Source organism: Acanthochromis polyacanthus, chromosome 1, assembly GCF_021347895.1.
Source record: "Acanthochromis polyacanthus isolate Apoly-LR-REF ecotype Palm Island chromosome 1, KAUST_Apoly_ChrSc, whole genome shotgun sequence".
NCBI classification, from domain to species: domain Eukaryota; kingdom Metazoa; phylum Chordata; class Actinopteri; family Pomacentridae; genus Acanthochromis; species Acanthochromis polyacanthus.
The window spans coordinates 24,409,462-24,433,963 of record NC_067113.1 but is presented as its reverse complement, the minus strand read 5'-3'; the positions used below and the strand labels follow the sequence as shown (position 1 = coordinate 24,433,963).

Genomic DNA, 24,502 nt, shown 5'->3' with positions numbered 1-24,502 from the left:
TTTGCTGTTGCACGTCTGCACATACTTTGAATGTTGCATTTGGAAAGAAGCAACAACGCTGCGCCTCCCCTCCTTTGTCCGTGTGCGTAATGAGCGTGCGTCAGGACTGCGTCTGGTTCCTTCTCGGTAAAGTCACTTCACGAGTTTGAGCCAGTGCAGCGAGACGCTGCCAGTACATTTCGTCCTCCTTTCAGCGCTCATTTAGGTGTCCCAAATCTTCTCAGACATAAAAATCAGCTGGAATAATCTGCGTTTAAGCGGCTGAATGATGGAAACACGGATTTTACTCCCTGCTCTGCTTCTTGTCTTCGGTTTGGGGGCAGTTTTCGCTCAGTCTTCCGCAACTAACCAAGGTAGGATCAGGAAAATCAGTGGTTGTGGTGACTGAGGTTTTAAAGGCAGCAAAAAATGACTTCTTCCTTTCACCTGCTCTGTTTTAGCGGCGTCATAATTTTTTTTATTATCATGGTGTATATCGGTACAAGTTGTGTGCAGTGAGACTTTATTTGGCTCTGAATTAATCTCAGTTTTCTCACTTTGGACTCTTAATGTCATAAAAATATGTCTTAAAGGGCTGATTCATGAAACTTAAAATTATTCAAGTCCAGAATCCAAAAATGATTATTTACCATAAAATAAGTTAGAAAATCTCTATTAAAGGCCATTTTCTTCGTCAACCTCTAAAGCTAAACAAAAAAGCAAGAAAAACAGAGTTTTTATGGAAGCATTGTGTCTGATCTAGTTTCATATCTTTTGTCTGTTGTTGAAATCTCTCAGCAGGAACACTGAGACTTCTTTCAACTCTCCTCAGCCCCAAGGGCCATTAATTGTTTTAGAATAAAGACACCAGAAGCAGTAGCTCCAAACAAATTGACCACATAAGAATGAGACTTTGTTTACACCCACAGCATTTTACAGATACATGGCCTCGCAGACACAAACCCGGCTGTTGTCCTGTGTGTGTCTGCTGATAATAATATGACTGCTCCACAGCCTGTGTGTTTTACTGTGCTTTTCTCCATGGAAAAGTCCCAGAGGATTATCAGTAGTTATAAAAAAAAAAGAACACACTGAGCACAAACCCTACAGGCCTCATTTAATCTGCCTCTCACGTTTTTGGGCTAATCTCCACACATTAAATCACTCTTGTGTTAAAACTTTCTCAAGAAATCGAGTTTGTCCACTTCATTTCCTCGTCTCTGAGTTTTTTTTTGAACCGAACTACCTTTTTTCCTGCAGCTTGTGAAGCGAAAAAATGGGACAGCTGTGAGGAATGTACTGAACAATGTGACGGTAAGCTCTCATTTCTGCTGGGGCGATTATATTCTGGGTTTACACTGTGCGAGGTGTGTGTGTGGTGTTGTCACTGAAAAAGAAAAAAAGATGTCTCAAGTGGAGGAACCATAGCTAGCGGCTCCACTCCACATCTACCTGTTAGACTGGTTTGAGGAGTAACTGATCTGTCATGCAATCACACCCTCCTTCCATTTTCTGCTGTTTGTGAGTGTGTTATCTACTAGTACATCCTGCATTGTCCTGAATACCCATTGTTTGTTTGAACTAAAGGCTCCTTCAATGTGTTTTGGGATTGCAGTGCTTGGTGGTGCATCAAAACTAAGTCCTGCATCACATATCCAGTGAGGACCATCCTCCCTCCTCATTCACTCTGTCCACTGAATGACGCTCGCTGGGGCCTCTGCTGGAGTAAGACACACAGATATCACAGCATGTCCACTAATAGTTATTTAAAGATATGTGTAGCAGCCTTTAAAACCCAGTTTAAAGGCCGCTGTGAGCGGATGGTATATTACTTTTGGACGCGTGCTCTGGGCAAACATAATCGAACAGAAATGTCCTCTACACATTCTTCTTTGGATATATCAATCCGTTTATTCCTTTAACTATTGTCCATTAAGTAAAACATTTCCTTTAACTTTGAAATACAAACAAACCTGTCTGCCACGCCTGGCACAGTCAAAAATTGTTTGCTCTCCATCCGACACACCTGGCCTATTACGTGGAGCTTTTAAAACCCAGGACCCTAGCTCCCCTACATATCACTACGAAACTTAATAATATGGCCACTCAATAGTAAAAATTAAAGAAACATAATGAACATAAATAATGGCTCCAACAATATGTTTATGGTGTTATTTTAGGCATTTTTGTGCAAAGCATTTCCGTTAAAACTGCTACACTGGCAGCACAAATTTGAAGTATTGGCACTAGTGTTTTCATCTGGTTCCGCTTTATACTTTGACATCACTCAATTTTAGAGAGAAGTAAGTCAAATACTGTGTAGGGCTGCCAGTCTGGATTATTTGAGTATATATTACTGTAGCTATCTGTCAATATCTGTAATATTAGACTTGCCCACACCACTATTATATTAGTCAGGTATATTTAATTATAGTTGGATTTATTTTTAGTTTTACAGGCTAGATTTTTTTCTCACATTTGAATAATGTTTCCTATCTTAACTTGAATATAATTCAGCTTTAATTTAACTGCTACAAGTAGAGGTGAATTGAGGTTCCATTCAGTAACATACTGTTTTTAAATAACCAAACTTGAAGGACTTTTATGAAAAAAATTCATTGTCATTTTAAAAACTGATATCGACAAATTTTTCATTGTGACATTTTCAGATCACAATAAATGGCCTCAAATATCCATACAGCTGAGTGTTTCTTATTGCTAGCATCATACTTTACCTTAGATAAAGCTGTCCACAATCATAAAAGCAGGTAGATGTAAGATAGCAAGCAGGCTACAACAAAATGCATATTTCTGTGATTTAACCCCCTTGAACAGTCAGTAAGGCATCTATCTCTGTATACTTTTGGTGTAACTTTTGGTAAGGGTTGCTTTCCTCATGGTTCAGCTAATGCTGCACCACACAGTGATAATTTAGATAACTAGCGGTCTTTGGGGAAGCCCTATTGTTGTTTCAACGTGGCACTGTTGGAAGAACAGACCTCATTCAACACCTACTAAAGGAATTGCATTCCAGACATGAATGCAGCATTTTGATATCCACAATAGTTCTGTGAGATCTTGATAATGTGGCTTTCTATTGAGTAGTTTTACGCTTTAGAAATAATATTTATATTTAAGTGTTAAAAATCTGAATACGTCTCTCTTGACTGTCATATCTTCTGTCGGCTGTTCCCGTTAGGGGTCACCATAGTAAAACATCTATTTCCAAGCCTTCCTGTCCACTGCCTCTTCTTCTGTCACATCAGTTCACCTGTGTGCCCTCTCAGTATTGTAGCATGGGAACGCGTACAGATTCTGACCACCCATAGGGTGAAAAATGAAGTACCTTGAAATATTTAATGTTATAACCATTTTTAAAGGGTGTTGTCTGGGTATTATCCAGTGAAGTTTCAGAGCTTATATGGCATGTTTCTAAATCAGGTCCAATATGGCAAAACACAAAAATGTGACGTACACAAAACGGATGTATTGGACTGAGACATAAGAGGCATTTGTTGAAACTAAAGTTACTACTTGTAGTGCTGAAGACAATATATTTTTGTGAGTACCAATCAGTAGTACACACTAACTCATGACGTGATTCCAAGCTGGTTCTGTAACATCTGGAAAGCTACAGAGCGTGACGTACACAAAACGTGACGTACTATGTCTGTGTATCATTAATGGAGCTGGTATCAGATATATTAGAAGAAATAGTTGACTATTTAGTGACTAAATCTAACTAGCTACCACTACTAGTAAAATGCCATAAACAGCTGGCCTGTAACATTGGTAAGCCATCCCTTGGCTTCATTTTCACCCTATGGTGGCCAGAATCTGTACGTGTTCCCATGCTACAAACCTTGTCTTTGGTCTATACAAACTCTCCTACACATATCTCTCATTTTGACCTTTTTTTGTTTACTCTTAATCAACCAATCTGAACTGTCTCTCTGATGTATTCACTTATCTAACCCTGCTCATCCTCATCACTCCCAAATCTTAGCATCTTTAACAAAGCTGCCTCCAGCTCCACCTCCTGTCTTCAGCCGGTGGCGCCATCTCCAGCTCGTATAACATGACTGCTCTCACCACTATCTTATTAGCCTTCACTTTCATGCTTGCTGGTAACCAATTTGTCACAAATCTCTCCTGGCATTCTTCTCCATCATCTCCACCCTGCCTGCACTGTCTTTTTCACTACCCACTGCATTATTATTTTTCCCAGGTATCTACATTAATACTTGATTCCATAAAACCACATATCAGTCATTTACAGTCTATCTACAGCCCTAGAGTAATTATGCTTGAAATAAAGGCAGAAATAGATCTGTGACTGCTGATTCCTGCTAACATGTATGTGTTTGTCGGTAGTGAACTTCCAGATATTGATAATCACATTGCAGTGGTTGGTGGGATTATCATCATTGCCTTCATGGTCTGTCTCTTCTGCTGCTGCAAGTGTGAGAACTTTGGGTGAGTTTACAGCGAGCTGTGGTTTTACCTATCTGACAAAACATCCTCCACAATATGATGCCCACAGAGTTAAGACACATGCAGATTATATTGGAAGAAATATTAAAGGAAGATCTCATTTTCTTGTTTGCTTTATCAACATGATGCTGAAATAAAAATATACAGACAACAACAATAGAGTACAACAAAGTAACCAATAATGATTTGAATAGTGATTTCTCTTGAATGCTTTCATATGGGAACTAGTTTCCTGATTTTGCACATTAATCCTGAGCACATTAACCCCATTGTTTTCTATTTCCTTGTATAATCATATAATGTTTATTTGTGTCATCTTTGATGTGGTTACCTTAACTGTCTGCACTAGAAGCACGCCCAGTGTAATTTTCCATGATCGAAACAACATCATAACCTGACACTGGTCTTCTGTTTGCATTTCAGATCCAAAAGGTTTGAGGCCAAGATGCAGAGAAATGCCAATAAAATGAGAACCAAGCAGGAAGAAAGGTGAGAATTAATGTTACGTGAGCTCGACAGTGAACACAGTTTTAGCAGATCTGTCTGTTTTTTTGTGAATGTGTTTGATCTGAAGTAGCCATGGCTGCAGAACTCCCACATTTTCAGTTTTTAGAGCAATTCAAACATGAAATTATGAAGTGAAACAATTGAGCACTGACAAACAGTTTCTCCTTACAGCTGAAAAACAGCTGACTCAGTGACATTGATTTACATTTGTTCATTCAGATTCGCTACAGAAACACTTAGAAAGCAAACTTATTTGCATATACACTCTTACAATAATAGCAATAATTTAATGCTTGTATGAGATTCATGAACATCTAAGCGTTCTTTTTACAGTTCCTTTGGCTGGAACTTTCAGGCAGTCTCTCAGTACTGCTTAATATTTGTTTTGTATCTGAATAGTTTCCAGTCTCTCTTAGGCTTGACGCCACCAGCTGCCCCCTGTTGCATTGTTTGTCATGATCCATATCAGTTTCCTTCACAGCACAAAGCAGATCAGGGATAAATGCACACGTCACACTGTTATATCAGCCCAAACTGGATTTGTGGCCAACGATGATGCTGAACGTATTTGCGAGTCTGAGAAAAAATCATTAGTCACCGGTGCGGCTCACGTAAGAACATTTTGTCTTTACAGGAAGGCCGAGATGAAACAGAGACACGATGAGATCAGGAAGAAATATGGTGAGCTTTCCCAACAGCCTCCTAGCTGACACTAATGCATACACTAACATGGTGACGCCAATTTATGGTTCTGTATCTTAGGAGGAGTGTGGACTCATGACTTGCATGGAGAATTAATTCATTCTGCAAAATGACATTAAGCTGTTTTTTTCTATTTGACAACAACTCTGACTGAAGGAGTAGTTCAACATTAGGGGAAATGTGCTTATTTGCTTTTCTGCCTGAGGATGAGAAGATTGAGACAGTATTCATGTTTGTATGCAAAATATTATGTTACCCCCTGCCAGAAATTAGCTTAGCTTAGTGCCAATGAGTGGAAACAGGTTGCCTGGCTCTGCCCAAAGGTTAGGTTTGCCGGTGTTACAAGAGGTTGTTTGCTAGACTGCCCAGAGAGTTGCACTGTATACCAAGTTTGACATAACCATGCTTTCTTTATGAATAAATGTTACTGACTGAATATTCTCTGTGATAAATACCATTCAATTTCAAATCTGCAGGCTGTTCGCTGCAATACCAGTATTGTAAAACTGATTTGACAGCCAATCAGGATGAAATATGCAAACATATTTCTGCATTTTCTGAATCACCAGCTAAATGCATGTAGTTTCCCATGGCAATAATTTCATAAAGAAATGGTCAGTAAAAAAACTGGTGAAAGGGTGTCCTTAGAGCCAACTTGAATCCCAAGCTGTATACTAAATAAAATGTCACATTACTAGTGAGTTTTACAGGTGCTGGATGATGGATTTTATTCTTTATTATTTTATTTTTTCCATCATGCAAAACAAAGTCAGCTGTTTCTTGGTGTTTGCAGTCACTATGCTATGCTAAGCTAACCATCTCCTGCTAGCCTTATATTTACAGTGTCCATAAAAAGTTTAACCCATCCAAAAAATTAACTCTCAGCAATCAGACGAGACGTTGATGTTGGTGGATTGCCTAAAACTACACATCATTGCAAAGCACCAACTCCACTATAAAGCATGGTGGTGGCAGCATCATAATGTGGGGTTGATTCTCAGTAGCAGGCCCTGGATTGCTTGTAGAGAATAAGGGTAAAATTAATGCCGCAAAGCATAGAGAAATGTCAAACTATTCCTTTAAAATCAATGCACTATTTGATTGTTTTATGTTTTCTAGGTCTAAGTGGGCAAAATCCATACTCCAGATTTGCCTGAGAACACCTGACAACTGAGATTTACACCATGAACACTGAGAAGAACATACAGCAGACATCTGCAGCCTGTCTTTTGCTTCTGAGAAATGACATGACCTGAGAATTAATGTATACTATAGGACAGCTTCAGAAAAGTAATTAGTAGTTTTGTATAGGCAGCCTCCAGAGTTATGAACAGGTCTACACAAAGAATACTGCTTTTACTGTGATGACCCAAGAGGCTGTAACCAAAGACTAGAATAGACACGTAGCCACAGTGTTCCTTAAAACTACAGCAGTCTATTCTGTGGCTCAATCTACTGTTGCTATTTATTATATTAAGTTTAATTGTACAGAATGAAAGAATCCAGTCTGGTAGCTGAACAATTCTTTAGTTTTGATTGGGAAAATCTGTTGCAGTTGTAAATTTTCAGGTTGTTCCTCTGAGTTGCTGCTGAGTTTAGAGATCATTGTAGAGTTTCTGATCTGTTTTTGTACTTTGTGATTTTTTCCTGTTCTAAGTGAAACGCATTATTGTCAGAGGCCATTTTTATTGCGTCATTGCTGCACTTTTTAGTGACAGGAATGTGTCTGTTCATACTATAAGTTTAAAATAGTCTTCATCCTCGAATAACTTATGAAGTAATCATTAAGTTGAGCTGAAGATTTTGGTCCTGAAGTTGGATTTATTTGTACTATTGCTTTATATCCTGTAAATACATACAGGCCTAATAAACAACTTCAGACTGAGAATTCATTTTGTCAGTGGACTCTGTGTTGTGTTTAGTGTCTTCGTTAATGCCCTACTTTTCTATTACATGGTATTCTAATGTCTGAGTTAACAATAAATTAAACACCTTTTATTAAAAGTTTAAGCAATGTCAGTCCTTGACTAAGTAAATTGGTATTTAAAAATGAACAAATCACTAAGCAATGATGTTTGATCAGATATTTTACTATTGAGTTGGATTGATTTTTGTTAGTAGCAAGCAATTGAAATGACCATAACTGATGGAGAACATATGACTTATTTCACTGAATGGAACTATAAACATATCATACAGATATTTTTTTTCTGACTTGAAGAAAAAGGTAAACAAAAATCTAATTTCTATTCTGGTTAGAAATGGGATACATTTAGCCAGTAGTACAGTAAATACTTATGAGCTGTTCAATTGGCGACGAATTGCCGACCACACCCTCGTCAGGTGTGGCTTTAAAGACAATGATTAGATAGTGTGACCATTACACAGACACTCCTTTGACTGGTGACCATAAAAGGTTACTTTAACATGCAACTTTATTCAAATAACACAAAGCCATGTGATAAGAGAAAGATGAGAACTGGCTGTTAATATGCTGGATGCTGGCAGGTCAGTTTGGACCGTAGTCAGGCAGTCAGATGTGATTTGCCATTGAAGAAATTGTGACACATAATGGTCTGGATGGACTTGAATGACTACATGGTCCATTGCCCAAAAATGTCCACCAACTTCACCAACCTCTTCAGAAAGAGCCAGACAACACACCACAAGCAGCATCGACGACTTCATTAACTCTTCATTACAGAATGTGACTCATTAGTGACTTCAGTCTGTGTCAATGATGTTTCTTTGGTTGTTTCGTGATGTACATTCTGTTGTAGAGATGCTGTGTTTTGACACAACCAGTACCTATATCCCTACGTTGAAAAGAAGGGATAGAACTTAATAAATAATTCGTGAGGTTTAATAAGTTTTCGTATCATTCAACTTAATTTCTAATGCAAACTTGGCAAGTGTTTGGTGTTGGACAACTCTTCCTGCAGCAATAAAATGATTAACCACTACAGTAGCTGCAATGGTTCTTTTAATTTACCTTCTAAAGTCAAGTTCCTGGCTTTGTGTTGGGCGAGATATTATACAAGGTTGTGAACTGCTCCTTTTTTTCTAGTAGCACAAGTAAGAACATCATATTTTTAGAAACATTGATTCGAAGGTCTTAAAATATTGAAAATAAAACAAAAATTCTGCCAGCTTAGACTATGTTCTTTTCCCAAGTGACATTATAACTGCAATGATCTGTCAATCAATAAGTTGTCAGCTGCTGAATTAATCACTATTTTGACTTTTTTTTTAAGTTTTCTTAATCTTCTATGGCAATAAAACAAATGTCTCAACAAATTTTATGAACAAAACAAAACATTTGAGGTTGTTATTTGGGTTTTGTAAATCAGTGACAAACATTTTTTTACAGTGTTATACAAGAAAGCAAATGACTGAATAATCGAAAAAAATAATCAGCAGAATAATCAACACTGGAAATCCTTATTTGCAGCCATAGGAGACATCTCAGAAGTATCAAAAGTCAGTTACTTGTCTGTAACTGAATGATAATATATAGAAATTTCCTCAAATTTGAGTAGTTTTTGTTTTTTTCTATAACAATAAATCGAATATCTTTGGGCTGTGGATATAATATTTGAGGACTTCATCTTGGGCTTTGGGGAAATGCTGATTGACATTTTTCACCATTTTCTGAAAACAACTAAACAGTTAATTGAAATAAAAATCAGCACATTAATTAACAAAGTAAATAATCATTAGCTGCAGCAGAAAGTGAGGTCTTGAAGAGTTGTCACTTGTTTAAAACTGAATGATCAAATACATATATTTTTTTGCAAGATTTCAGTTTTGTCTTGCTTTTTGAAACAATAAACTCATTAATTTAAAAAAAAACTTACTTGCTTCTTGCCATGTCTGTTTGCGTCCTGTGTGTAATATTTGTGAATTAATTAAAAATGTGCTAAATTGTGACAAATCATGCAATTTTAAAGTTTGTGGATAAAATTTCATACACTTACATACAGACTGTTACATGTTTTGTGACATACAGGTGGCTTTCTGTGCAATTTCTATTGTATGCGCTTTCAGTACTGTAGATACCTTGAGGTTGTTCAGTTCGCGTGATCGAGTATTTTGCATAGATGCGCGCCCACGAGTCCGCGCTCCCGCGATTTAGCAACCACGTGGTCTCGTGAGAACCAATCGTTTATTTGTAACAGCGGTTGGAAGCGCGCGCCCGTCAGTGGGGGAAGAAGAGCGGACAGAAGGCGGCAGAAAGACAAATAAAGCGCAATTAACTGCTTCATCTGAAAACCGCAACACGAAATCCAGCCGAGATGTCAGAGGAAAAGCCAAAGGTAAGATTTTACGGTTCATAGAGTTGGTAATTTGTAATGATGGCTGAGTCGAGTTCCTGCGAAACCGTTTCTCAGATGTGCAATCGAAAATGGCCTGGATTGCACGTTTCTCCAAATCGGCGCAGTGTTTGTTTCGCAAATGAATGAGTACCCGCACATCCATATTAGCGTTTATACGCGCTTCAACTGCACACCGCAAACCGAAACCCGATAGATGTTGTTCTACTGACAAGGGTTTCGAAGGTTGTGAGCAGAACTCAATTACACCATGATTGTCATTTGCGGATTTTTTTTTCTTTGTCGAAACGGGACCACGCTAGGTCCGTAACGCCGCAAATGCCGCAACTGCAGCAACCTCAAAAGAGCGCAAATGGAGGTGACGCACTCTTTTAAAAACAATGTGGATGAGGTATTTTTGCTGTTATTTCTGTCATGCCGGTGTTTGTTTGACCACAGTACAACAAAACAACACAGCTAGCAGCGTTAGCCGGCAGCTAAACTCCCATCGGTCCTGAAGGACTGGCGTGCTGCTACCCCGGAGCTAATCATGCTAGCGTTAGCATCTGTGACTGCCCTGCCAGTAACGTATTGTAACCTACCTGTACAACTCAGCCTAATTTAAGTGTGCTTTTCTTAAAGTATGTGCTTGGTAGTGAAACATGATTACTCACCAACGTTATTAGAAATTACTTTTAAAGTTGCAGGCTGGTAACTCCTAGTTTATGTACGTTTTAGTTAGCAGTACTGCTATCCTGTAAACACACAGCTGTATTTTTTGCCGTTTATTTTTGTTGTTGACCTGCTGCTTCATCTTGTCTCTGCAGGAGGGAGTAAAGACTGAGAATGACCACATCAACCTCAAGGTTGCAGGGCAGGATGGGTCAGTGGTCCAGTTCAAAATCAAAAGACACACACCGCTCAGCAAACTAATGAAGGCGTACTGCGAACGACAGGTGAACTGAAACTCTAAATGACTGCTTTTAAAATCCTCCTCAAACATATAATTACTTTAGACTTATAGTAATACCTCCTCCAGCCTTTGTATTAGTTGCACACTTCAGTTTGCTATTCCTGTACCAACAGATCTTTGCACGTTGTCTGTCTTTACCTACAGGGTCTCTCAATAAGGCAGATCAGGTTCAGGTTTGATGGCCAACCTATCAATGAGACGGATACACCTGCACAGGTATGACATTATCCTCTACTCACCATTATATTTTCCTTAATCCTCACTGAAATGACTGCTCTACATGATGGCAACACACAATTCAGACATTCTTTATGCATTTCCCTTCTTGCGTCATTAATTTAATGGGTCAATTATAGCTCATTTGCACTAAATAATCGATCTTTTCCTCTATTTTTCTCAGCTGGAGATGGAAGATGAAGACACCATAGATGTTTTCCAGCAGCAGACAGGCGGGCACTGCTAAGCCCTACCCACCTCATTGACAGCCACCCTCAGACCACGCCCTCAACCACCATCACTGTCCCTCCCTTCCCATCTCTCCTCTCAGCCTATTATTATAATAATTATTATTATTATTATTTCTTCAGTTTCAATATGTCTGTCATGGTTTTTTGCCAGGTGTGGGGGTAGGGGGCTCCTCAGCTGTTTATGTACCGTCTCAGTCAGGACCGAACTTTGTGTGTGTCAACAGTCTCTCTGCTGGCCAATCAGGACAACGTTTTCTTTCTGGCACCGCAGGCTGTGATTGGACCAACAGCTCATCACGGCTGTTCCTGGTTTGTCACTGCTTCTCCTTCACTGTCCAGTGAAAGCTTAGTATCCGGTAGTTTGTCACGGTTTTCATCCATCGGGGCTGAATGTGAGACTTTTTTCCAGGGGTCACAGTCAGTGGGGCATGAAAATGTTTTGAAATGGAAGCGCTATTCGAACTTAATACACACCTGCTTTCCATTTCACTTCGCTTTCTTGTGTGTTTTTTGTCTGCTTTTCTGTCAAAAATGTATTTTAATTCTCTTCGCATTTTAGGTGCTTTTGCTGTTTTTGCATTTTTTGTCTTTTATTTCAAGAGTTAACACCCGACGGGCTTGTTGATTTCTCTTTTTTTTTTTTTTTCCCCCTTCTGTACAGAAGTATCAGAATGGGTGTTAGATGAACGTTGTGGGGCTTGGACCAATCTTCCAAAGACCGAACATCTGCTTCATATTTGATGTACTTCTCTTTAAACGCAAACTGCAAGGTCAAAAATGTCAAATTTAGAGGCATTTGTATTGCATCAATGTTATTTGCTTCCTCTTCGATGGCTAGTAATTGAGAACGACGGTTTGTGGGTGTCTGCAGTACAGACAGCTGTTTGCTCGTGGAGAAAAATGCTTGTCCAGGGGAGATGATTAATTTATACCTTTAAGGTGCATCCTTAGTAGAATTGGCTGGGGTCTGGCTGTGTAAGGATAGTCTCTTGACATGGAATACATAACTCTTCATTTTTCTCTTTCTCTTCCAATGAAGTGGGCCAGTGACCAGTCCCAATGGTGTCCCTACAGGCAGTTCTGCTTGTTACGAGGGTGGGCTGTGGGTGGGAGTAATTGAAAGGTTGTTCCTTTGCACTGTTTTGGTTTCAGCTGTCCCATCTCTGTATTGTCTTTGCGCATGTGGGCTGAGGGGGCAACTGATTCTAAATTTGCTTTGAAGAGGAACACCTTCCAGTTTGAGCAAGGATATCCAACAAAAGTCAGTATGTTTTTTCATTCACACACATTGAAGACATTCTTCCCTGCCACGTCAACTCCTGAGATATTGTTTGCTGGCGTATGTGTGCGTTTAAGAGAAAAGAACATGCTTCCAGCATGTTTTTGCTTCAGTGTTAGGGAGGAGATCTCTCTGGTGGCGAAGAGTGTCTTCACTGTTTTACATTTTGGAGAGCGACGCATGCAGTTTGTTGCATATCAGGAGGGCAGGGAGGTCAGCCAATGGAGTTTGGGAGATAAGTGTTCTGTACCCACAGGGCCCCGTTCTTTGTACGTGGGTAACCAAGTTGGCTTTGATTGTTTGTGGTTTGGCGTGAACGTGAATTTTTTAAAAAAAAATTCCCCAATTCAGTGAGAACTAAAATGTGTTGTCAAAGCAACTATTCACCTGCAAAACTGCAAGCTTCCTTAGAGATGGATGAATGACGACCATTTTAAGTTTGTTAAAACGGATGTCAGAAAAGGCTGCACCTTTCTATACAGGCACCAGGTGATCAGTATTAGTGCAACTGAACAGGCTTAACGTTGAGCAGTCACACATACTAAAAATTGCAAATAAATAAAATGAAGTTCTTAAACTTTGTGTCCTCAGCCATGTTAGAAAGATGCAGGTCTTTTTTTTTTAAGTAACTAAACTGTAGTCTACATCTGTTTCATCTGTATTTTTGTATGCATTTCTGTATAAGTCAGGAGTCAATGCCAGTACCCACACATTTTTTTTTTTAGAATGAGCATACATGCATAAAATGCCATCTATTATTTAAAGTGTTCATCCTGCTGTTGACCAATAAAACAAAATTTCATCTGACTTCCCTGCAGCTCATCCTGCAGTCATTAACAAGCATTCGTCAAACTTGTGTGGTACAGAGACATGTTAAATCTGTGTGTGACATGCCTCTGCACAGGCCAAATCGCAAGCAGCGGTTGTGATTGCGGCTTCCTTTCACACAAAATAAGAGCACAGTTATCAACAAATCGACCTTCCACTTGCATTTAAAGAACCGAGTTAGCTGGACAAAGATCTTTTTGGCTGTCAGCTGAACTAAACTGTAATGTATGAAGAACGGGGCCCAGGTCTTGTCATGTTATTTGTTTCTCTACTGATTTGTACATTATTTGTGGTCTTTTACTACTGTATACAATAAATATAGTTTGGTACTCAGATCTGCTGTCACAAGCCTCATTTTGTTTATTCTGACATGGGCAAATGCTGGAGTATTTCCTTGTGGTTCTCATATTTGTAGTGCATGTTAACCTAAACCAAGGTACATAATGCATTTATTGAGCTAGATGGGGTGAATTTAAGAAGTTTTAAGTGATTCTGTAGCCGCCTTACATGTTGAGGCACATTTTGTGGTGCACAAACTGAACATGTGTAAATGGTTTTCCAGTCATTGAACCTCACTGCTGCCTTGTGTACATTTTGTGCCAGAATAGGGGTATTATTAAACTTTAAGACACGCTTTTAGGACACATTGAGGCCCTGTCTGCTGAAAATGAATCCACAAACAGGATGGAGGCTGAAGATGTACCGCTAGATGGCGCCACTGAACCAGATGTCTGTTAGGTTTGAATTCCATAGAACAACCTCCCTTTCGTCCTAATCACCAAAAAAATGACTTAGTCCAACATGATTTATGGAAATTCAGTCACACAATATTAAAAAAAAAAAGCTTTAAAAAGAACAATGCATAAAACTAACCTAATTTTCTTTCTTGAAACACAACTTAAGCACTTAAGTAGGTAAATGATTTCTAAATACTGAGTTACGACTAAGTCTGATTATCATTTCAAACAGTATTAACATCAGGGCATTTCTTATCACCCGAGTCCTAATTTAGAACCCTAGATATCATCTGATAATCGGCCTGAATGGTTGCATTCAGTAAACGGGAACTCTGATAAGATTAATAGCAGTGGTGGTGAGTCAAACCAGGAATAAGGAAAACCACGCTTGAGTGGACAATTTACATTAACTTCTCTACATCTAGACACATCCAGGAGTCACTCCGGGTCACGGCTGGCAGGAACAAAGATTCATGAATGGATAAAGAAAAAGGAGAGCAGGGCAGAGTTGGTATCTCGCATCCGGATCTATGTGCAATCTATGATCTTAGTGTGGATGAGAAGAAGAGAGACTGAGAGCATTTGCCTTGTAAATGTGTTGGTCACAGGATGGAAGGATTCTGAGAGATCTGACACAAGCCGAAATGCCGCTGTGATGAATATAGAAACCAACAAAACATGGTCAAATAGACTTTAGAAAATAATTCTCTAGAGCTGTTGGGTGACTAGTTAAAGCCCTTCAGTAGAGACTGTATAAACTCAGTTTCCATACACTCTTCTGTGAGTCGACTATGCAAGCAAGTTAAAAAAAAATGCAAATACTGTTTGCAAATACTATTTGACCAAAGCTCTCTTACTACTTTTAGTCCATTGCTTTGTTCACCTAACTTTGAGTCCATTTATCATTTAGTTTTTCTCCTGAGACTTAATTGCATTTCCAGTAAGGTGTATTTGCACAACTTTTAGGAAAACGTGCAGGTTTGAGACTTTAATATCACAGCTGGGTTCGTGCACATACCTTAGTTACTCAGGTAATAAACTGAGGGATAACTGCTAATATGATAAAAGCTCAGCTCATATCCATCTATGCATTAGTGGACCAAAGGTCACATATGTTCTGTTGCTTTTTGGCTGCCTTTTCATTAAAAATAAATATGTTGAATAAGCTTTTTGACAGACATCTTCCATACGGTCACATTCAGATACTTTGTCTGACTGCTTGTCTGTCAGTGTGTGTGTTTTTAAATGAGTGAACACACACACACACACACACACACACACACACACACACACACACACACACACACACACACACACAGCGGAGCAGCTCACCCCTCTGGCAGGTCTGTGTCATCAGATTTGTGGTTGAGGGTGGATGAATGACAGGCCGGTTAGTGATTTGCATGGCTCCGGTGTTTAAAAGGAGCTGCAGGTGCAGGATTCTCCACATAGATGAATGGATTTCTCTCCAAGCACAGATGCTCTGGGACTTTCTGCTTCTACTTTTTAAATACATGTGAATCCTAGGTAGTCTGTGTAGCTTTGCTGACTTTTAAGGGAGTTTGTTGGCAAGATATTTGTCTTTGAAGTTAAAAAATTCTCACTGGGATCAGTATGAAGAAAGTGCAGTTTTCAGATGTGGATTACCACTTAAGATAAAAGAGGAATACCTTCAACATGGAGCCATTCTTAGCAGTGGGCAACTGAAGGAAAGAGACTTTTTTTGCAATGTCTGCGCTGATATTTGTGCAGGTTCTTCTCCTGGGGTTAAAGGTCACTGAAGCCACCACAGACACATGGAGACAGTGTGCAGGTATTCCAGCCTTTTATTTCATTTTATCTGTCCTGACCTCAGCTCTATGCTCCATTACCTCAGCTCACTTCAACACATGTAATATTCAGTTAATGATTATCCAGAGGATGGTTTATGGTTTCATCTCAAACCTGGGAAGCCCCTCCAGCTAAAATTCTTTCTGATAATTCCAACTGTCTGCGTCTAGTATGGTAGGGGAGTGCTGCTGTGTGCAGATGTGCGTGCCACATTAACTTAAATTAACATCCACAAACAAGTACAGACACTGGATGTGGCTGGGATTCCACAACAATTCGATACACATCAGAATATCGGGAGGAACAGGGCGCATGTTTAAGTGATGTCTCATCAATTTGTGAGTATTTCTTTTCTATTATTATCCCTTTCAAAAGGGCATATAGATTTCCTTTTAATAATGATTCAACCAAAACCTCAGAAAGCACTACTACCACCTCAGGCTGTTTCTCGCAAAAGGGTGGGGTATAGGGGAGCATTAATTAATTTATTTGTTTATAACCGCGGTTCCCAACCTTTTCAACTTGTGTGCCCTTCAAACAAAGCATTGATGAGTGTTGGTGGAACATGTTCAGATTTTTTACCTAAATAAAAGTGCTAACCCTACACTGTAAAAATCCTCAATTACAGGGAAAAGTGTTGCATTAAAACATTGGTTAAGTGAAGGTATATGAGTATAATCAGAGATAAAAAGAATATGAATAGATGCATTAATTATCAAAATATTTACAAATTACTACTACTACAATATTATATACTACTATACTATATCACTACTTATGTATATACTGTCCTTTAGCTTTGTGTATTGAAATGCATCATATTTTATAATGTTTTTTAATGTATTGTTAAAAAAATAGCATGAAAATGTAAAAGTAGTAAAGAAAGTAATGCACAAATGCATCAAAACTGTGCCCACCACTTCTTCTGTGTGATTTTGTTTCCTCCAGTTGTTCAGTTTAAATTCATTTTAGAAACTTGTAGTCTTTACCATCTAATTAATGATTCAGAACCCCCTCAGATTCATTTTGCCGCTTCAGTGGGGGGTCCCAGCCCTCAGGTTATGAACCACTGATTTTTATTACAGCAAGTGACCATCATTTGATCTTCTTTATTTGCTTACTGTGCTCAGATTTGGTTCCCCTGGACCTTCTGTCTTTTGTCCTGGAGAGGGACACCTCCAAACTGGCACCAGGGGTCCACATGAAGGAGGCCGGGGGGCTGAGGGGCGTTCACTTCTTGAGCCCCGACTCCTCCATGAGCTTTCCTTCCTCCCAGCTGCTGGTGAACTGTGAACTTTTTCCCAAAGATTTCTCCATTGTTCTGACTTTAAGAGTCGCCCGCAATGCACCCAAGGTGAACATCTGATAGAAAAGCACAGTGCTGATGATTTCTAGAGTGCAATAAATCTCCGTTACATCTAAAATTATTGCATTTAAAGCTTGTCAAAATAAAATAACTGAATTAAAACCAGGTAAATTAGTCATTATGCAGCAGAATTATTATTTACACATTCACAATTTGGTGTTGTATGTGGTTGAAGTGGAGCTAATTTGACCTTGTTTTAACATATATTTTTGGTTTAGTGTAATTTAATGTATAATGATGCACTTCAGTATACATAAATGTGAAGTTAATAATACAACATTTGCTTCTGAAATGTATTGGAGTAACATTAAAATAAAGCTGGCATACTCAAATCCAGTATGTCAAAATTGTATTAAAATACTGTACTTGTGACTGTCAAATACAGCGTGTGTGACTGTTTTTCCCTTTATCTCACAGAGAAGTGAATACATCTTTTCCTTGATGGAGCCAAAAAATGTACAGAAAAGAGCATTGGATGAGAGGGAAGAGGATGACGGGCAGAGAATCACCGGAGACGAACAACAGAGGGAGAAGAAGCAAGTCAAGGGCGATGAGCAACGTGGACGAATCATTCTCGGACTGAAGTTGTCGAAAAAGCGTCTGCATTTTGTTTTCAAAGGTCACGCAGGGGTTATAAAGCACTGGGTGTTTCGAGGCATCCAGCTGGCCGACAACCAATGGCACACCCTCATTTTAGCTGTTGGTAGTCATCACGTGAGGCTCACCGTGGACTGCAACTCCCCACTGGAAATGTAAGCTTTGCTGTTTTGCTTTTTTTGTCTCAGGCGCCTCCATGTTCTCTGTTGTTCACTGGGTGGGATCGCTGTCTGTCTCCCATCATCCTCTCTTCCTGTTCCCTCTGAATTCCCTCGAGGCATAGTAGATCCTTCACCACAATAAAATGGTGCGGCTCCAAATCTGCTCGCAGCCTGCAGCCATATCATAGTGGCCTGACAGTGTGTGATAGATGGTTTTCAGTGGAAAATCCCTCTGGCACACAGAAGGGAGGAATATCCACACCCACATAGTGCTTAAATATGTAATACAATTCATGTCATGTGTTTTCCTGTCTCTGTCCCAGATGGCAAAGAGCAGAGGAGACTACTTTAATTACACAGAATTTAGTTTGTTTACAGAAGCAAAACAACTTACTTCAGCAATTAGAAATAATTATACGCATCTTTTATGGCAAACAGCTTTCCTTCCGGGCCTTTCCCTTCAGACCTCAACATTCAGGGATCAAGATTCCACATTGGCAGTCGAGGAAGATGGAAAGGCTTGTTTTCAGTAAGATGTTTTACAATTTACACGAAACAGAAAGAAGCTGTCACCTAATACTAGCTGATAATGATTATCTCATCTGCTGCCCCACATTCAGGGTTTGCTTAGACAGCTGGTTCTGGTTCCTGGTTTGGACGCCACCCGTCAAATCTGCCCATCCTCTGACCCAAACATAGCAGCTCTGTCTGTACCACCGCTTCTCTTAGACCTGCCCGTAGTTCGGAGTTCGAGTGATAGACACGGAGCTTCCTATGGTAACTCGATCAAGCAATCCACATGGAATTTGATATGATGTGAACATGAAACCTGTGCCTTTGATTGCTCTGCGTGTTTGATGTGATCTGTCAGACACAGAGGAGCGAGTGTCGGTGGGGTTGGAGAGGCCGTGCTCCAAGCTGCAACAAGGCCAGCTGTGGTTTAATCCGCTGAAAAAGGGCCTCTACCTGTGTGATGGAACAACATGGATCACTGTGTTAGAGGGTGAGAATCCGGCATCTGCTCCTGAGGAAATTTCTGTGCTCCTCAGTGCGACAAATGACAAAATAATCCTCACCTTTCCAGATCATAAAAGGCTGGACTATGTGCTGGAACACCAGGTGCTCACCACTAGCTCAGAGACGCATGATGTAGAGGTATTTATCCACTTTTGGGTATTTGCTGTGCCTAAAACGGCTTCTATTTTCACTGCACAAAGGAAGATAATTATCTTTCGTTTGAGGAATTTCTCAAGACCAGGGATGGCAACCTAAGGGCAGGGACCTCCCATGTGGCTGTACAAAATTTGTCTTGCAAAATAGAACATACTGTAGTTTCGTCTATGCTTTAAAAAAGAAAAAGTGATAAGGAGTCACAGATATTTTACACAAAAACACCCACTTTTGGTCTTATTTCACTCTGTTTCTCAGTTTTAATTTTATATTTCCTATGAGTAAAGCTGATAGTTTCATTCTCACCACCTTGTGACCATTTGGTTTTCATCAGATATTCCAGGTACCTGGTGTCGGTCTGATGGCAGCGATGGCTCACCGGTCAACAGCCTTTGGTTCTGCTGTCTATCTGTGGACCAAGAAAGGTTTCCAGCTCTACCAGAACATCAGCACATATGGAGCGCTTGCTTGGAGACATTTCACTATGGGCAAGAAGGTATGACATAGAAGAAACAACTGGTAGATCACATTTTATTCTTTATAGAAGCTTTAAAAACCCAGTGTTTTGTTGTTTTGATACAGATATTCCTGGTAGTGTCTAACTCCGGAGGAGCGCCAGACAGCCGGCTCAGCAGTGACTCAGATTATTCTGTAATTTACAAGTGGAGCAAAAGAAGAAAGCAGTTTGTGCACTTCCAGACTCTGCAGACCCACTGTGCTCGAGACTGGGAGGCATTTAGCATCCATCGACATACTTACCTTGCTGTGGCCAATCACAGGCAAGGTAAAACTAAACATCTACTACATGATATTGCATGCCATGGCATCTGCAAAACTACAAAATATGAAACTACTGTGTTGTCTTCTGTCCTCTACTGGTTTGTCTTTCAGGTAACAATAATCATACTATCAACAGCGTGATATACAAGTGGAATGGATTAACAAAGTCTTTTGAGGTCCACCAGTTGCTGCCGACTTCAGGGGCCTACGACTGGGAGTTCTTCACGGTTGGACCATACCATTTTCTGGTGGTCGCAAATGCGTTTGACGGAGTGACCACTTCTGTTGACTCTGTCATCTACGTTTGGATCAATGGAAGCTTCCAGGTGTTCCAGACAATTAAGGTTTGTTATAAAATTTGATTTATAAATGGCCTGGAGAAATGCTAGATGAAAACTAAGAACTGCTTCAAATGACTCATTCAGTTTCAAAAACAGCAGCTTGCAATACACCACAACTTTGGAGGCTGCTTGAGCATGGGTGGAAATTAGACTTAATTGCACTTTAAGGTAGCGTTTTGCTGCATGATTTCCATACCATTCATCTTCTCTCCAGCTGGGCTTTGATTTCCTCTGATGAGATCTGTATCTCTGAGATGGTTATGAAAAGCTATCTTGTCTGTACACACAGAATGGTGGGAATACAAACGGGGGAAAGATAAAAGGCTCATGGGAGAGAGATGGGGGAGCGAAGAACAGGCGTGTCCGCGCATTTAAGGCAGGGGCCAAAAATAGACCGTGTGGTTTGCCATGATTTGCTTGTGCGATAACGGTGCTTTGACAAGAAACTGATAACGAACCGTATATTTGAATCTCGCAACTTTTGATGTGAGAGTGTTGACACATTGATGGTCACGTGAGAAAACCTGAGGAGATGTGTGATTTAGGGAAACTCCACAGATGGATGTGAGGGTTCACAAGAACACCTTAGGGGCTAGTGGAAATTAATAACCTGAAATCTTACAGAAATGGGTGAAAATACACATTTGACATGTTTTTCGTGACTCTAGCTGTCTGGGGTGATGATTGTCAAATTTGATACAGACATTTATGGTCAACAGAGGACGACACCACTGACTTTCCTTCAAGTGCTAGTATGGAGTTGACACTTTGACATGTCCGGATAACTTTTGGACAGATTGTCGTGAAACTTCTATAGTAACTTTGGTGATACCGTGACTTTTCATTGAACATGAGCCTCATTGTAAAGTTTTCACTTCTAGATTGCTCCAAAATTGTGGAGAGAGATTTGTAGTTTCCAGATTTTTGCCCAAAATTACTTTTTTGATGCCGGACTTTTCGTCAAAAGCTGTCAAATTCAAAACAGTTCCAAGTAAAAACTATCCTCAGCATCCCCATCTGCAGAAAGGAAAAAAACAACATTACATGTTTTAGTAAGGTTTGAGCAAATGCCACCAGAACAGTTTCTTGATGTCTCTGGAACTCTACTTGAGGGATGAACACCATATTTTCTGAAGATATTCTGTCATTTGGTGTCTTGATGATGGTAGTGGAGAATGCTGTCTAACACAATCCAAAATATTCCTGGGTTGAGATACGGTGACTACTCAGTAAGCCCTCATGCTCTATGGATGCGGACACTATCATTCTGGATGAGACCACTCCCATCAGGACAGAAATGTTTCATCATAGGATAAAATTGATCAGTCAGAACAATTTAGTATTGATTTGCAGTGAGCTTTCCATTTACGGGGACAAGTGGACTCAAACCATGCCAAAAAAATGCCCCCATAACTTAACAGAACCACTGGCTCCTGTCATTTTAGGGAGTCAAGCATTCAGGTTTTGCCTTTCATTTATTTCTCTAGAAGCAATTTGCTTATTTAAATTCTCACCAGCAAATGTAACCACATTGTATGGCGACCATGGACCGTGCGCTGTTAATAGAAACATGTTGATATGTAGTTCTAAGTGGCAACTTGCTTTAGTAGAGCCTCACAGACCTGCAAATCTGCCTGCAGACCCTTAGTCTTGTTAATGTAATCAGATTACAAAGAATGCGTAAATACAATCAGCCAAAATTAAATTTAATGGAAATGTAAAATTATTACTGTTGCATTGATTACAGTAAGACTTTGCTCTTGTTTGTTATGCAAGAAGGGCACTTACTCAATATCTTCATTTCACATTTCCTATGTGAGTGAACAGAAATAAAAACTCTTATCCATTAATTATCATCGAAAACAAATATTAGTTAAGTCACCATTAGCTAAAATGGCAACCTGACAGGAGTAGCTTATTTTAACTGCAGCAACAAAAATTTACATTTAAGTAAAAACATCCCAACATTTTGTAGAATACATACAGTACACTTGTACTTTGTCTAAAGACAAAAAATGTAATATTGATAAACTCATAATATTGTGCCTGCATTAATTTTTCGTATAAGATGATATACTTTCAATATTTGAGTTTGAAGTAATCCAAATATATTCAGATTACATGTGATACCAGTTACAACCCTTGCCACATAATTCCAGTAACTGACTATATTTCAAAGCAATCTGACCAAATCTTGTTTACCTATGAATGTAAAGTAGGTATTTACCATTCCCATCTCTCGTTTCATGTTCACACCTGCTTACACCTCTACCACACTCAGTATGCCATGAATTTCCCTTTAAGGGATGAAGGATTTGACTGACTGATTGACTGATGGTTTTTCTTTGTCTGTCGCTGTAGACATTCTGCGCCACAGACTGGGAAATGTTCCAGATTGGCACCAGGGTCTTCTTGGTGGTGGCCAATGGACACAGACTCTATGGTAACGGGCCGAGCCAGTACACCATCAACTCCACCATCTACGAACTGGACATTGGTGGGCAGCTGTTTGTCCGCTTCCAGGATATTGTCACCTACAGGTATAGATGCATGTCCACGCAGAGACTACAAGACACATCTTCTGTGTAATGATGCGTTTGCAGCCATTTCATCATTGCCACATACCTTTCTCTTTCTCTCCAGTGCAGTCGATTGGGAGTTCTTCAGCCTGGGGGAGGAATATTTTCTAGTGGTTGCTAACTCCTTTAACGGAGAATCCTACTCTCTCAACAGCATTCTTTACAGGTATTCAACTTGTCAACAACACCCCTCCCAGCGTCATATAAATCATCCATCCTAATTGCCTTGTGCTATCTGTCCTGAAACCATCTCGTAGAAATACACCTATACTGTTGTAATGTAGATTTATTTTCTCTCCATGAGCCAGACTAGTAAAAGCATACCTTCACTTTTGATATGTGAGAATTCCCGAAGGCTCTGAGCCATTGATTAAGAGCATGCAAATACTCTATTGATGTGATTCCTCTTTCCTGTGCTTTTTTTCTCCCAGGTGGCAGGGATATGAAGGATTTGTCCCTATTCATTGGCTCCCAACAATTGGGTGCAGTGATTGGGAGTTTTTCAGCTCTAAAGGAGAGTCCTATCTGATCTACTCTAGTGCCAAAGCACCTCTCTCCAAAGTGTTCATGCTTAAAACCTACTAGACAAAAAGAAAAGTGTGCATGTGGATCTGTGTGCTATATTTGTATGTTTGTGTACATACATGTGCTTATTTGTAAATGTAAGTGTGTTGCTGTGTGCATTTTTTTTTACAACCTTGCAGTGGAGAAAAGGTTTTGAAGCCATCATGTAGCAAGAAATCTACAAAATTATAATTTAAGAGCTACACAAAATAATGAAAAGAGGAATATTTTTTAAAATGTTAGCTACTCAGAAATCTCCTAGAGGCTTTAGCTGGAGGAAATTAGCACAGTCACTTCCCATGTCGTGCTACTTTAACAACTGATGTACCTCATTTTAACACAAATGTGATGTAGACAAGAGAAATATGTCTGTTTGTGTGAATGAATGCAACTCTAGCTTCCTTGAAATATTTTCTTTAAGAGCATCTAATGTTGAGAAATGTAACATTTTGTTTACTAACTGGAATGTGTGTTCTCATAGAAAATTGATCTGATTGTTACATTTTGCCTCTGACTGCATTTATTATATATAAAAAGTGACAGTAAATTATTGAAATTTAAATAAACTATACTTAATATTGTGACACTCGAATATGCCTATTACATAAACACAACTAAACATCATTACCAAAATCAACAATCCACGTGAGACAAATACCAAAATAGACTATTTAATTAAAATCAGTGTCACTTACATCATTTCTCATAAAGGTTAACAATTCAAGTGTTTTGCTGCAAGATGGTGGCGCACCCAACGGCAGATTGTTGCACTGGGACTGTGTCAGTAGTAAATAACTGAATCTACATACAGAATCAAGGTATTTTTCACAACTGA

General features: G+C 39.4%; 3 protein-coding genes across 3 annotated transcripts; all 3 read left to right on the top strand.

Annotated features, from left to right (window-relative positions):
* Positions 1–1,562: 1,562 nt before the first annotated feature.
* pttg1ipa (PTTG1 interacting protein a) lies at positions 1,563–7,570 on the top strand (the record flags this gene model as incomplete). Its single annotated transcript, XM_051945723.1, is given in 6 exon segments — positions 1,563–1,704; positions 4,354–4,374; positions 4,377–4,455; positions 4,897–4,962; positions 5,615–5,661; positions 6,802–7,570. Coding segments are annotated over 6 exon segments (393 nt in total), but the record flags the coding sequence as incomplete, so codon positions are not given.
* A 2,273-nt stretch (positions 7,571–9,843) lies between these two features.
* On the top strand, positions 9,844–13,877 carry sumo3a (small ubiquitin like modifier 3a). The gene is made up of 4 exons (XM_022201111.2): positions 9,844–9,998; positions 10,823–10,951; positions 11,113–11,184; positions 11,369–13,877. Exons 1-4 carry the CDS (start codon positions 9,978–9,980, stop codon positions 11,429–11,431), a joined length of 285 nt encoding a protein of 94 aa, XP_022056803.1. The 5' UTR covers positions 9,844–9,977; the 3' UTR covers positions 11,432–13,877.
* Positions 13,878–15,637: 1,760 nt separating this feature from the next.
* LOC110955910 (thrombospondin-type laminin G domain and EAR repeat-containing protein-like) lies at positions 15,638–24,251 on the top strand. Its single transcript, XM_022201085.2, has 13 exons — positions 15,638–16,092; positions 17,240–17,463; positions 17,893–18,227; positions 18,672–18,762; positions 18,854–19,010; positions 19,105–19,236; positions 19,318–19,388; positions 19,738–19,899; positions 19,986–20,187; positions 20,295–20,527; positions 22,886–23,064; positions 23,168–23,269; positions 23,535–24,251. Exons 1-13 carry the CDS (start codon positions 16,008–16,010, stop codon positions 23,686–23,688), a joined length of 2,127 nt encoding a protein of 708 aa, XP_022056777.1. The 5' UTR covers positions 15,638–16,007; the 3' UTR covers positions 23,689–24,251.
* Positions 24,252–24,502: the final 251 nt, after the last annotated feature.

What these genes read in the sequence shown, in the direction of transcription:
- sumo3a (XM_022201111.2), top strand. Translation starts at nt 9,978, where the DNA reads ATGTCAGAGGAAAAGCCAAAG. An exon ending in TGTCAGAGGAAAAGCCAAAG is followed by an intron (nt 9,999 to 10,822) that starts GTAAGATTTTAC and finishes TTGTCTCTGCAG; the next exon opens with GAGGGAGTAAAGACTGAGAA. An exon ending in AGACGGATACACCTGCACAG is followed by an intron (nt 11,185 to 11,368) that starts GTATGACATTAT and finishes TATTTTTCTCAG; the next exon opens with CTGGAGATGGAAGATGAAGA.
- LOC110955910 (XM_022201085.2), top strand. Translation starts at nt 16,008, where the DNA reads ATGTCTGCGCTGATATTTGTGCAGGTTCTTCTCCTGGGGTTAAAGGTC. An exon ending in CACATGGAGACAGTGTGCAG is followed by an intron (nt 16,093 to 17,239) that starts GTATTCCAGCCT and finishes TACTGTGCTCAG; the next exon opens with ATTTGGTTCCCCTGGACCTT. An exon ending in TAGACACGGAGCTTCCTATG is followed by an intron (nt 19,011 to 19,104) that starts GTAACTCGATCA and finishes GTGATCTGTCAG; the next exon opens with ACACAGAGGAGCGAGTGTCG.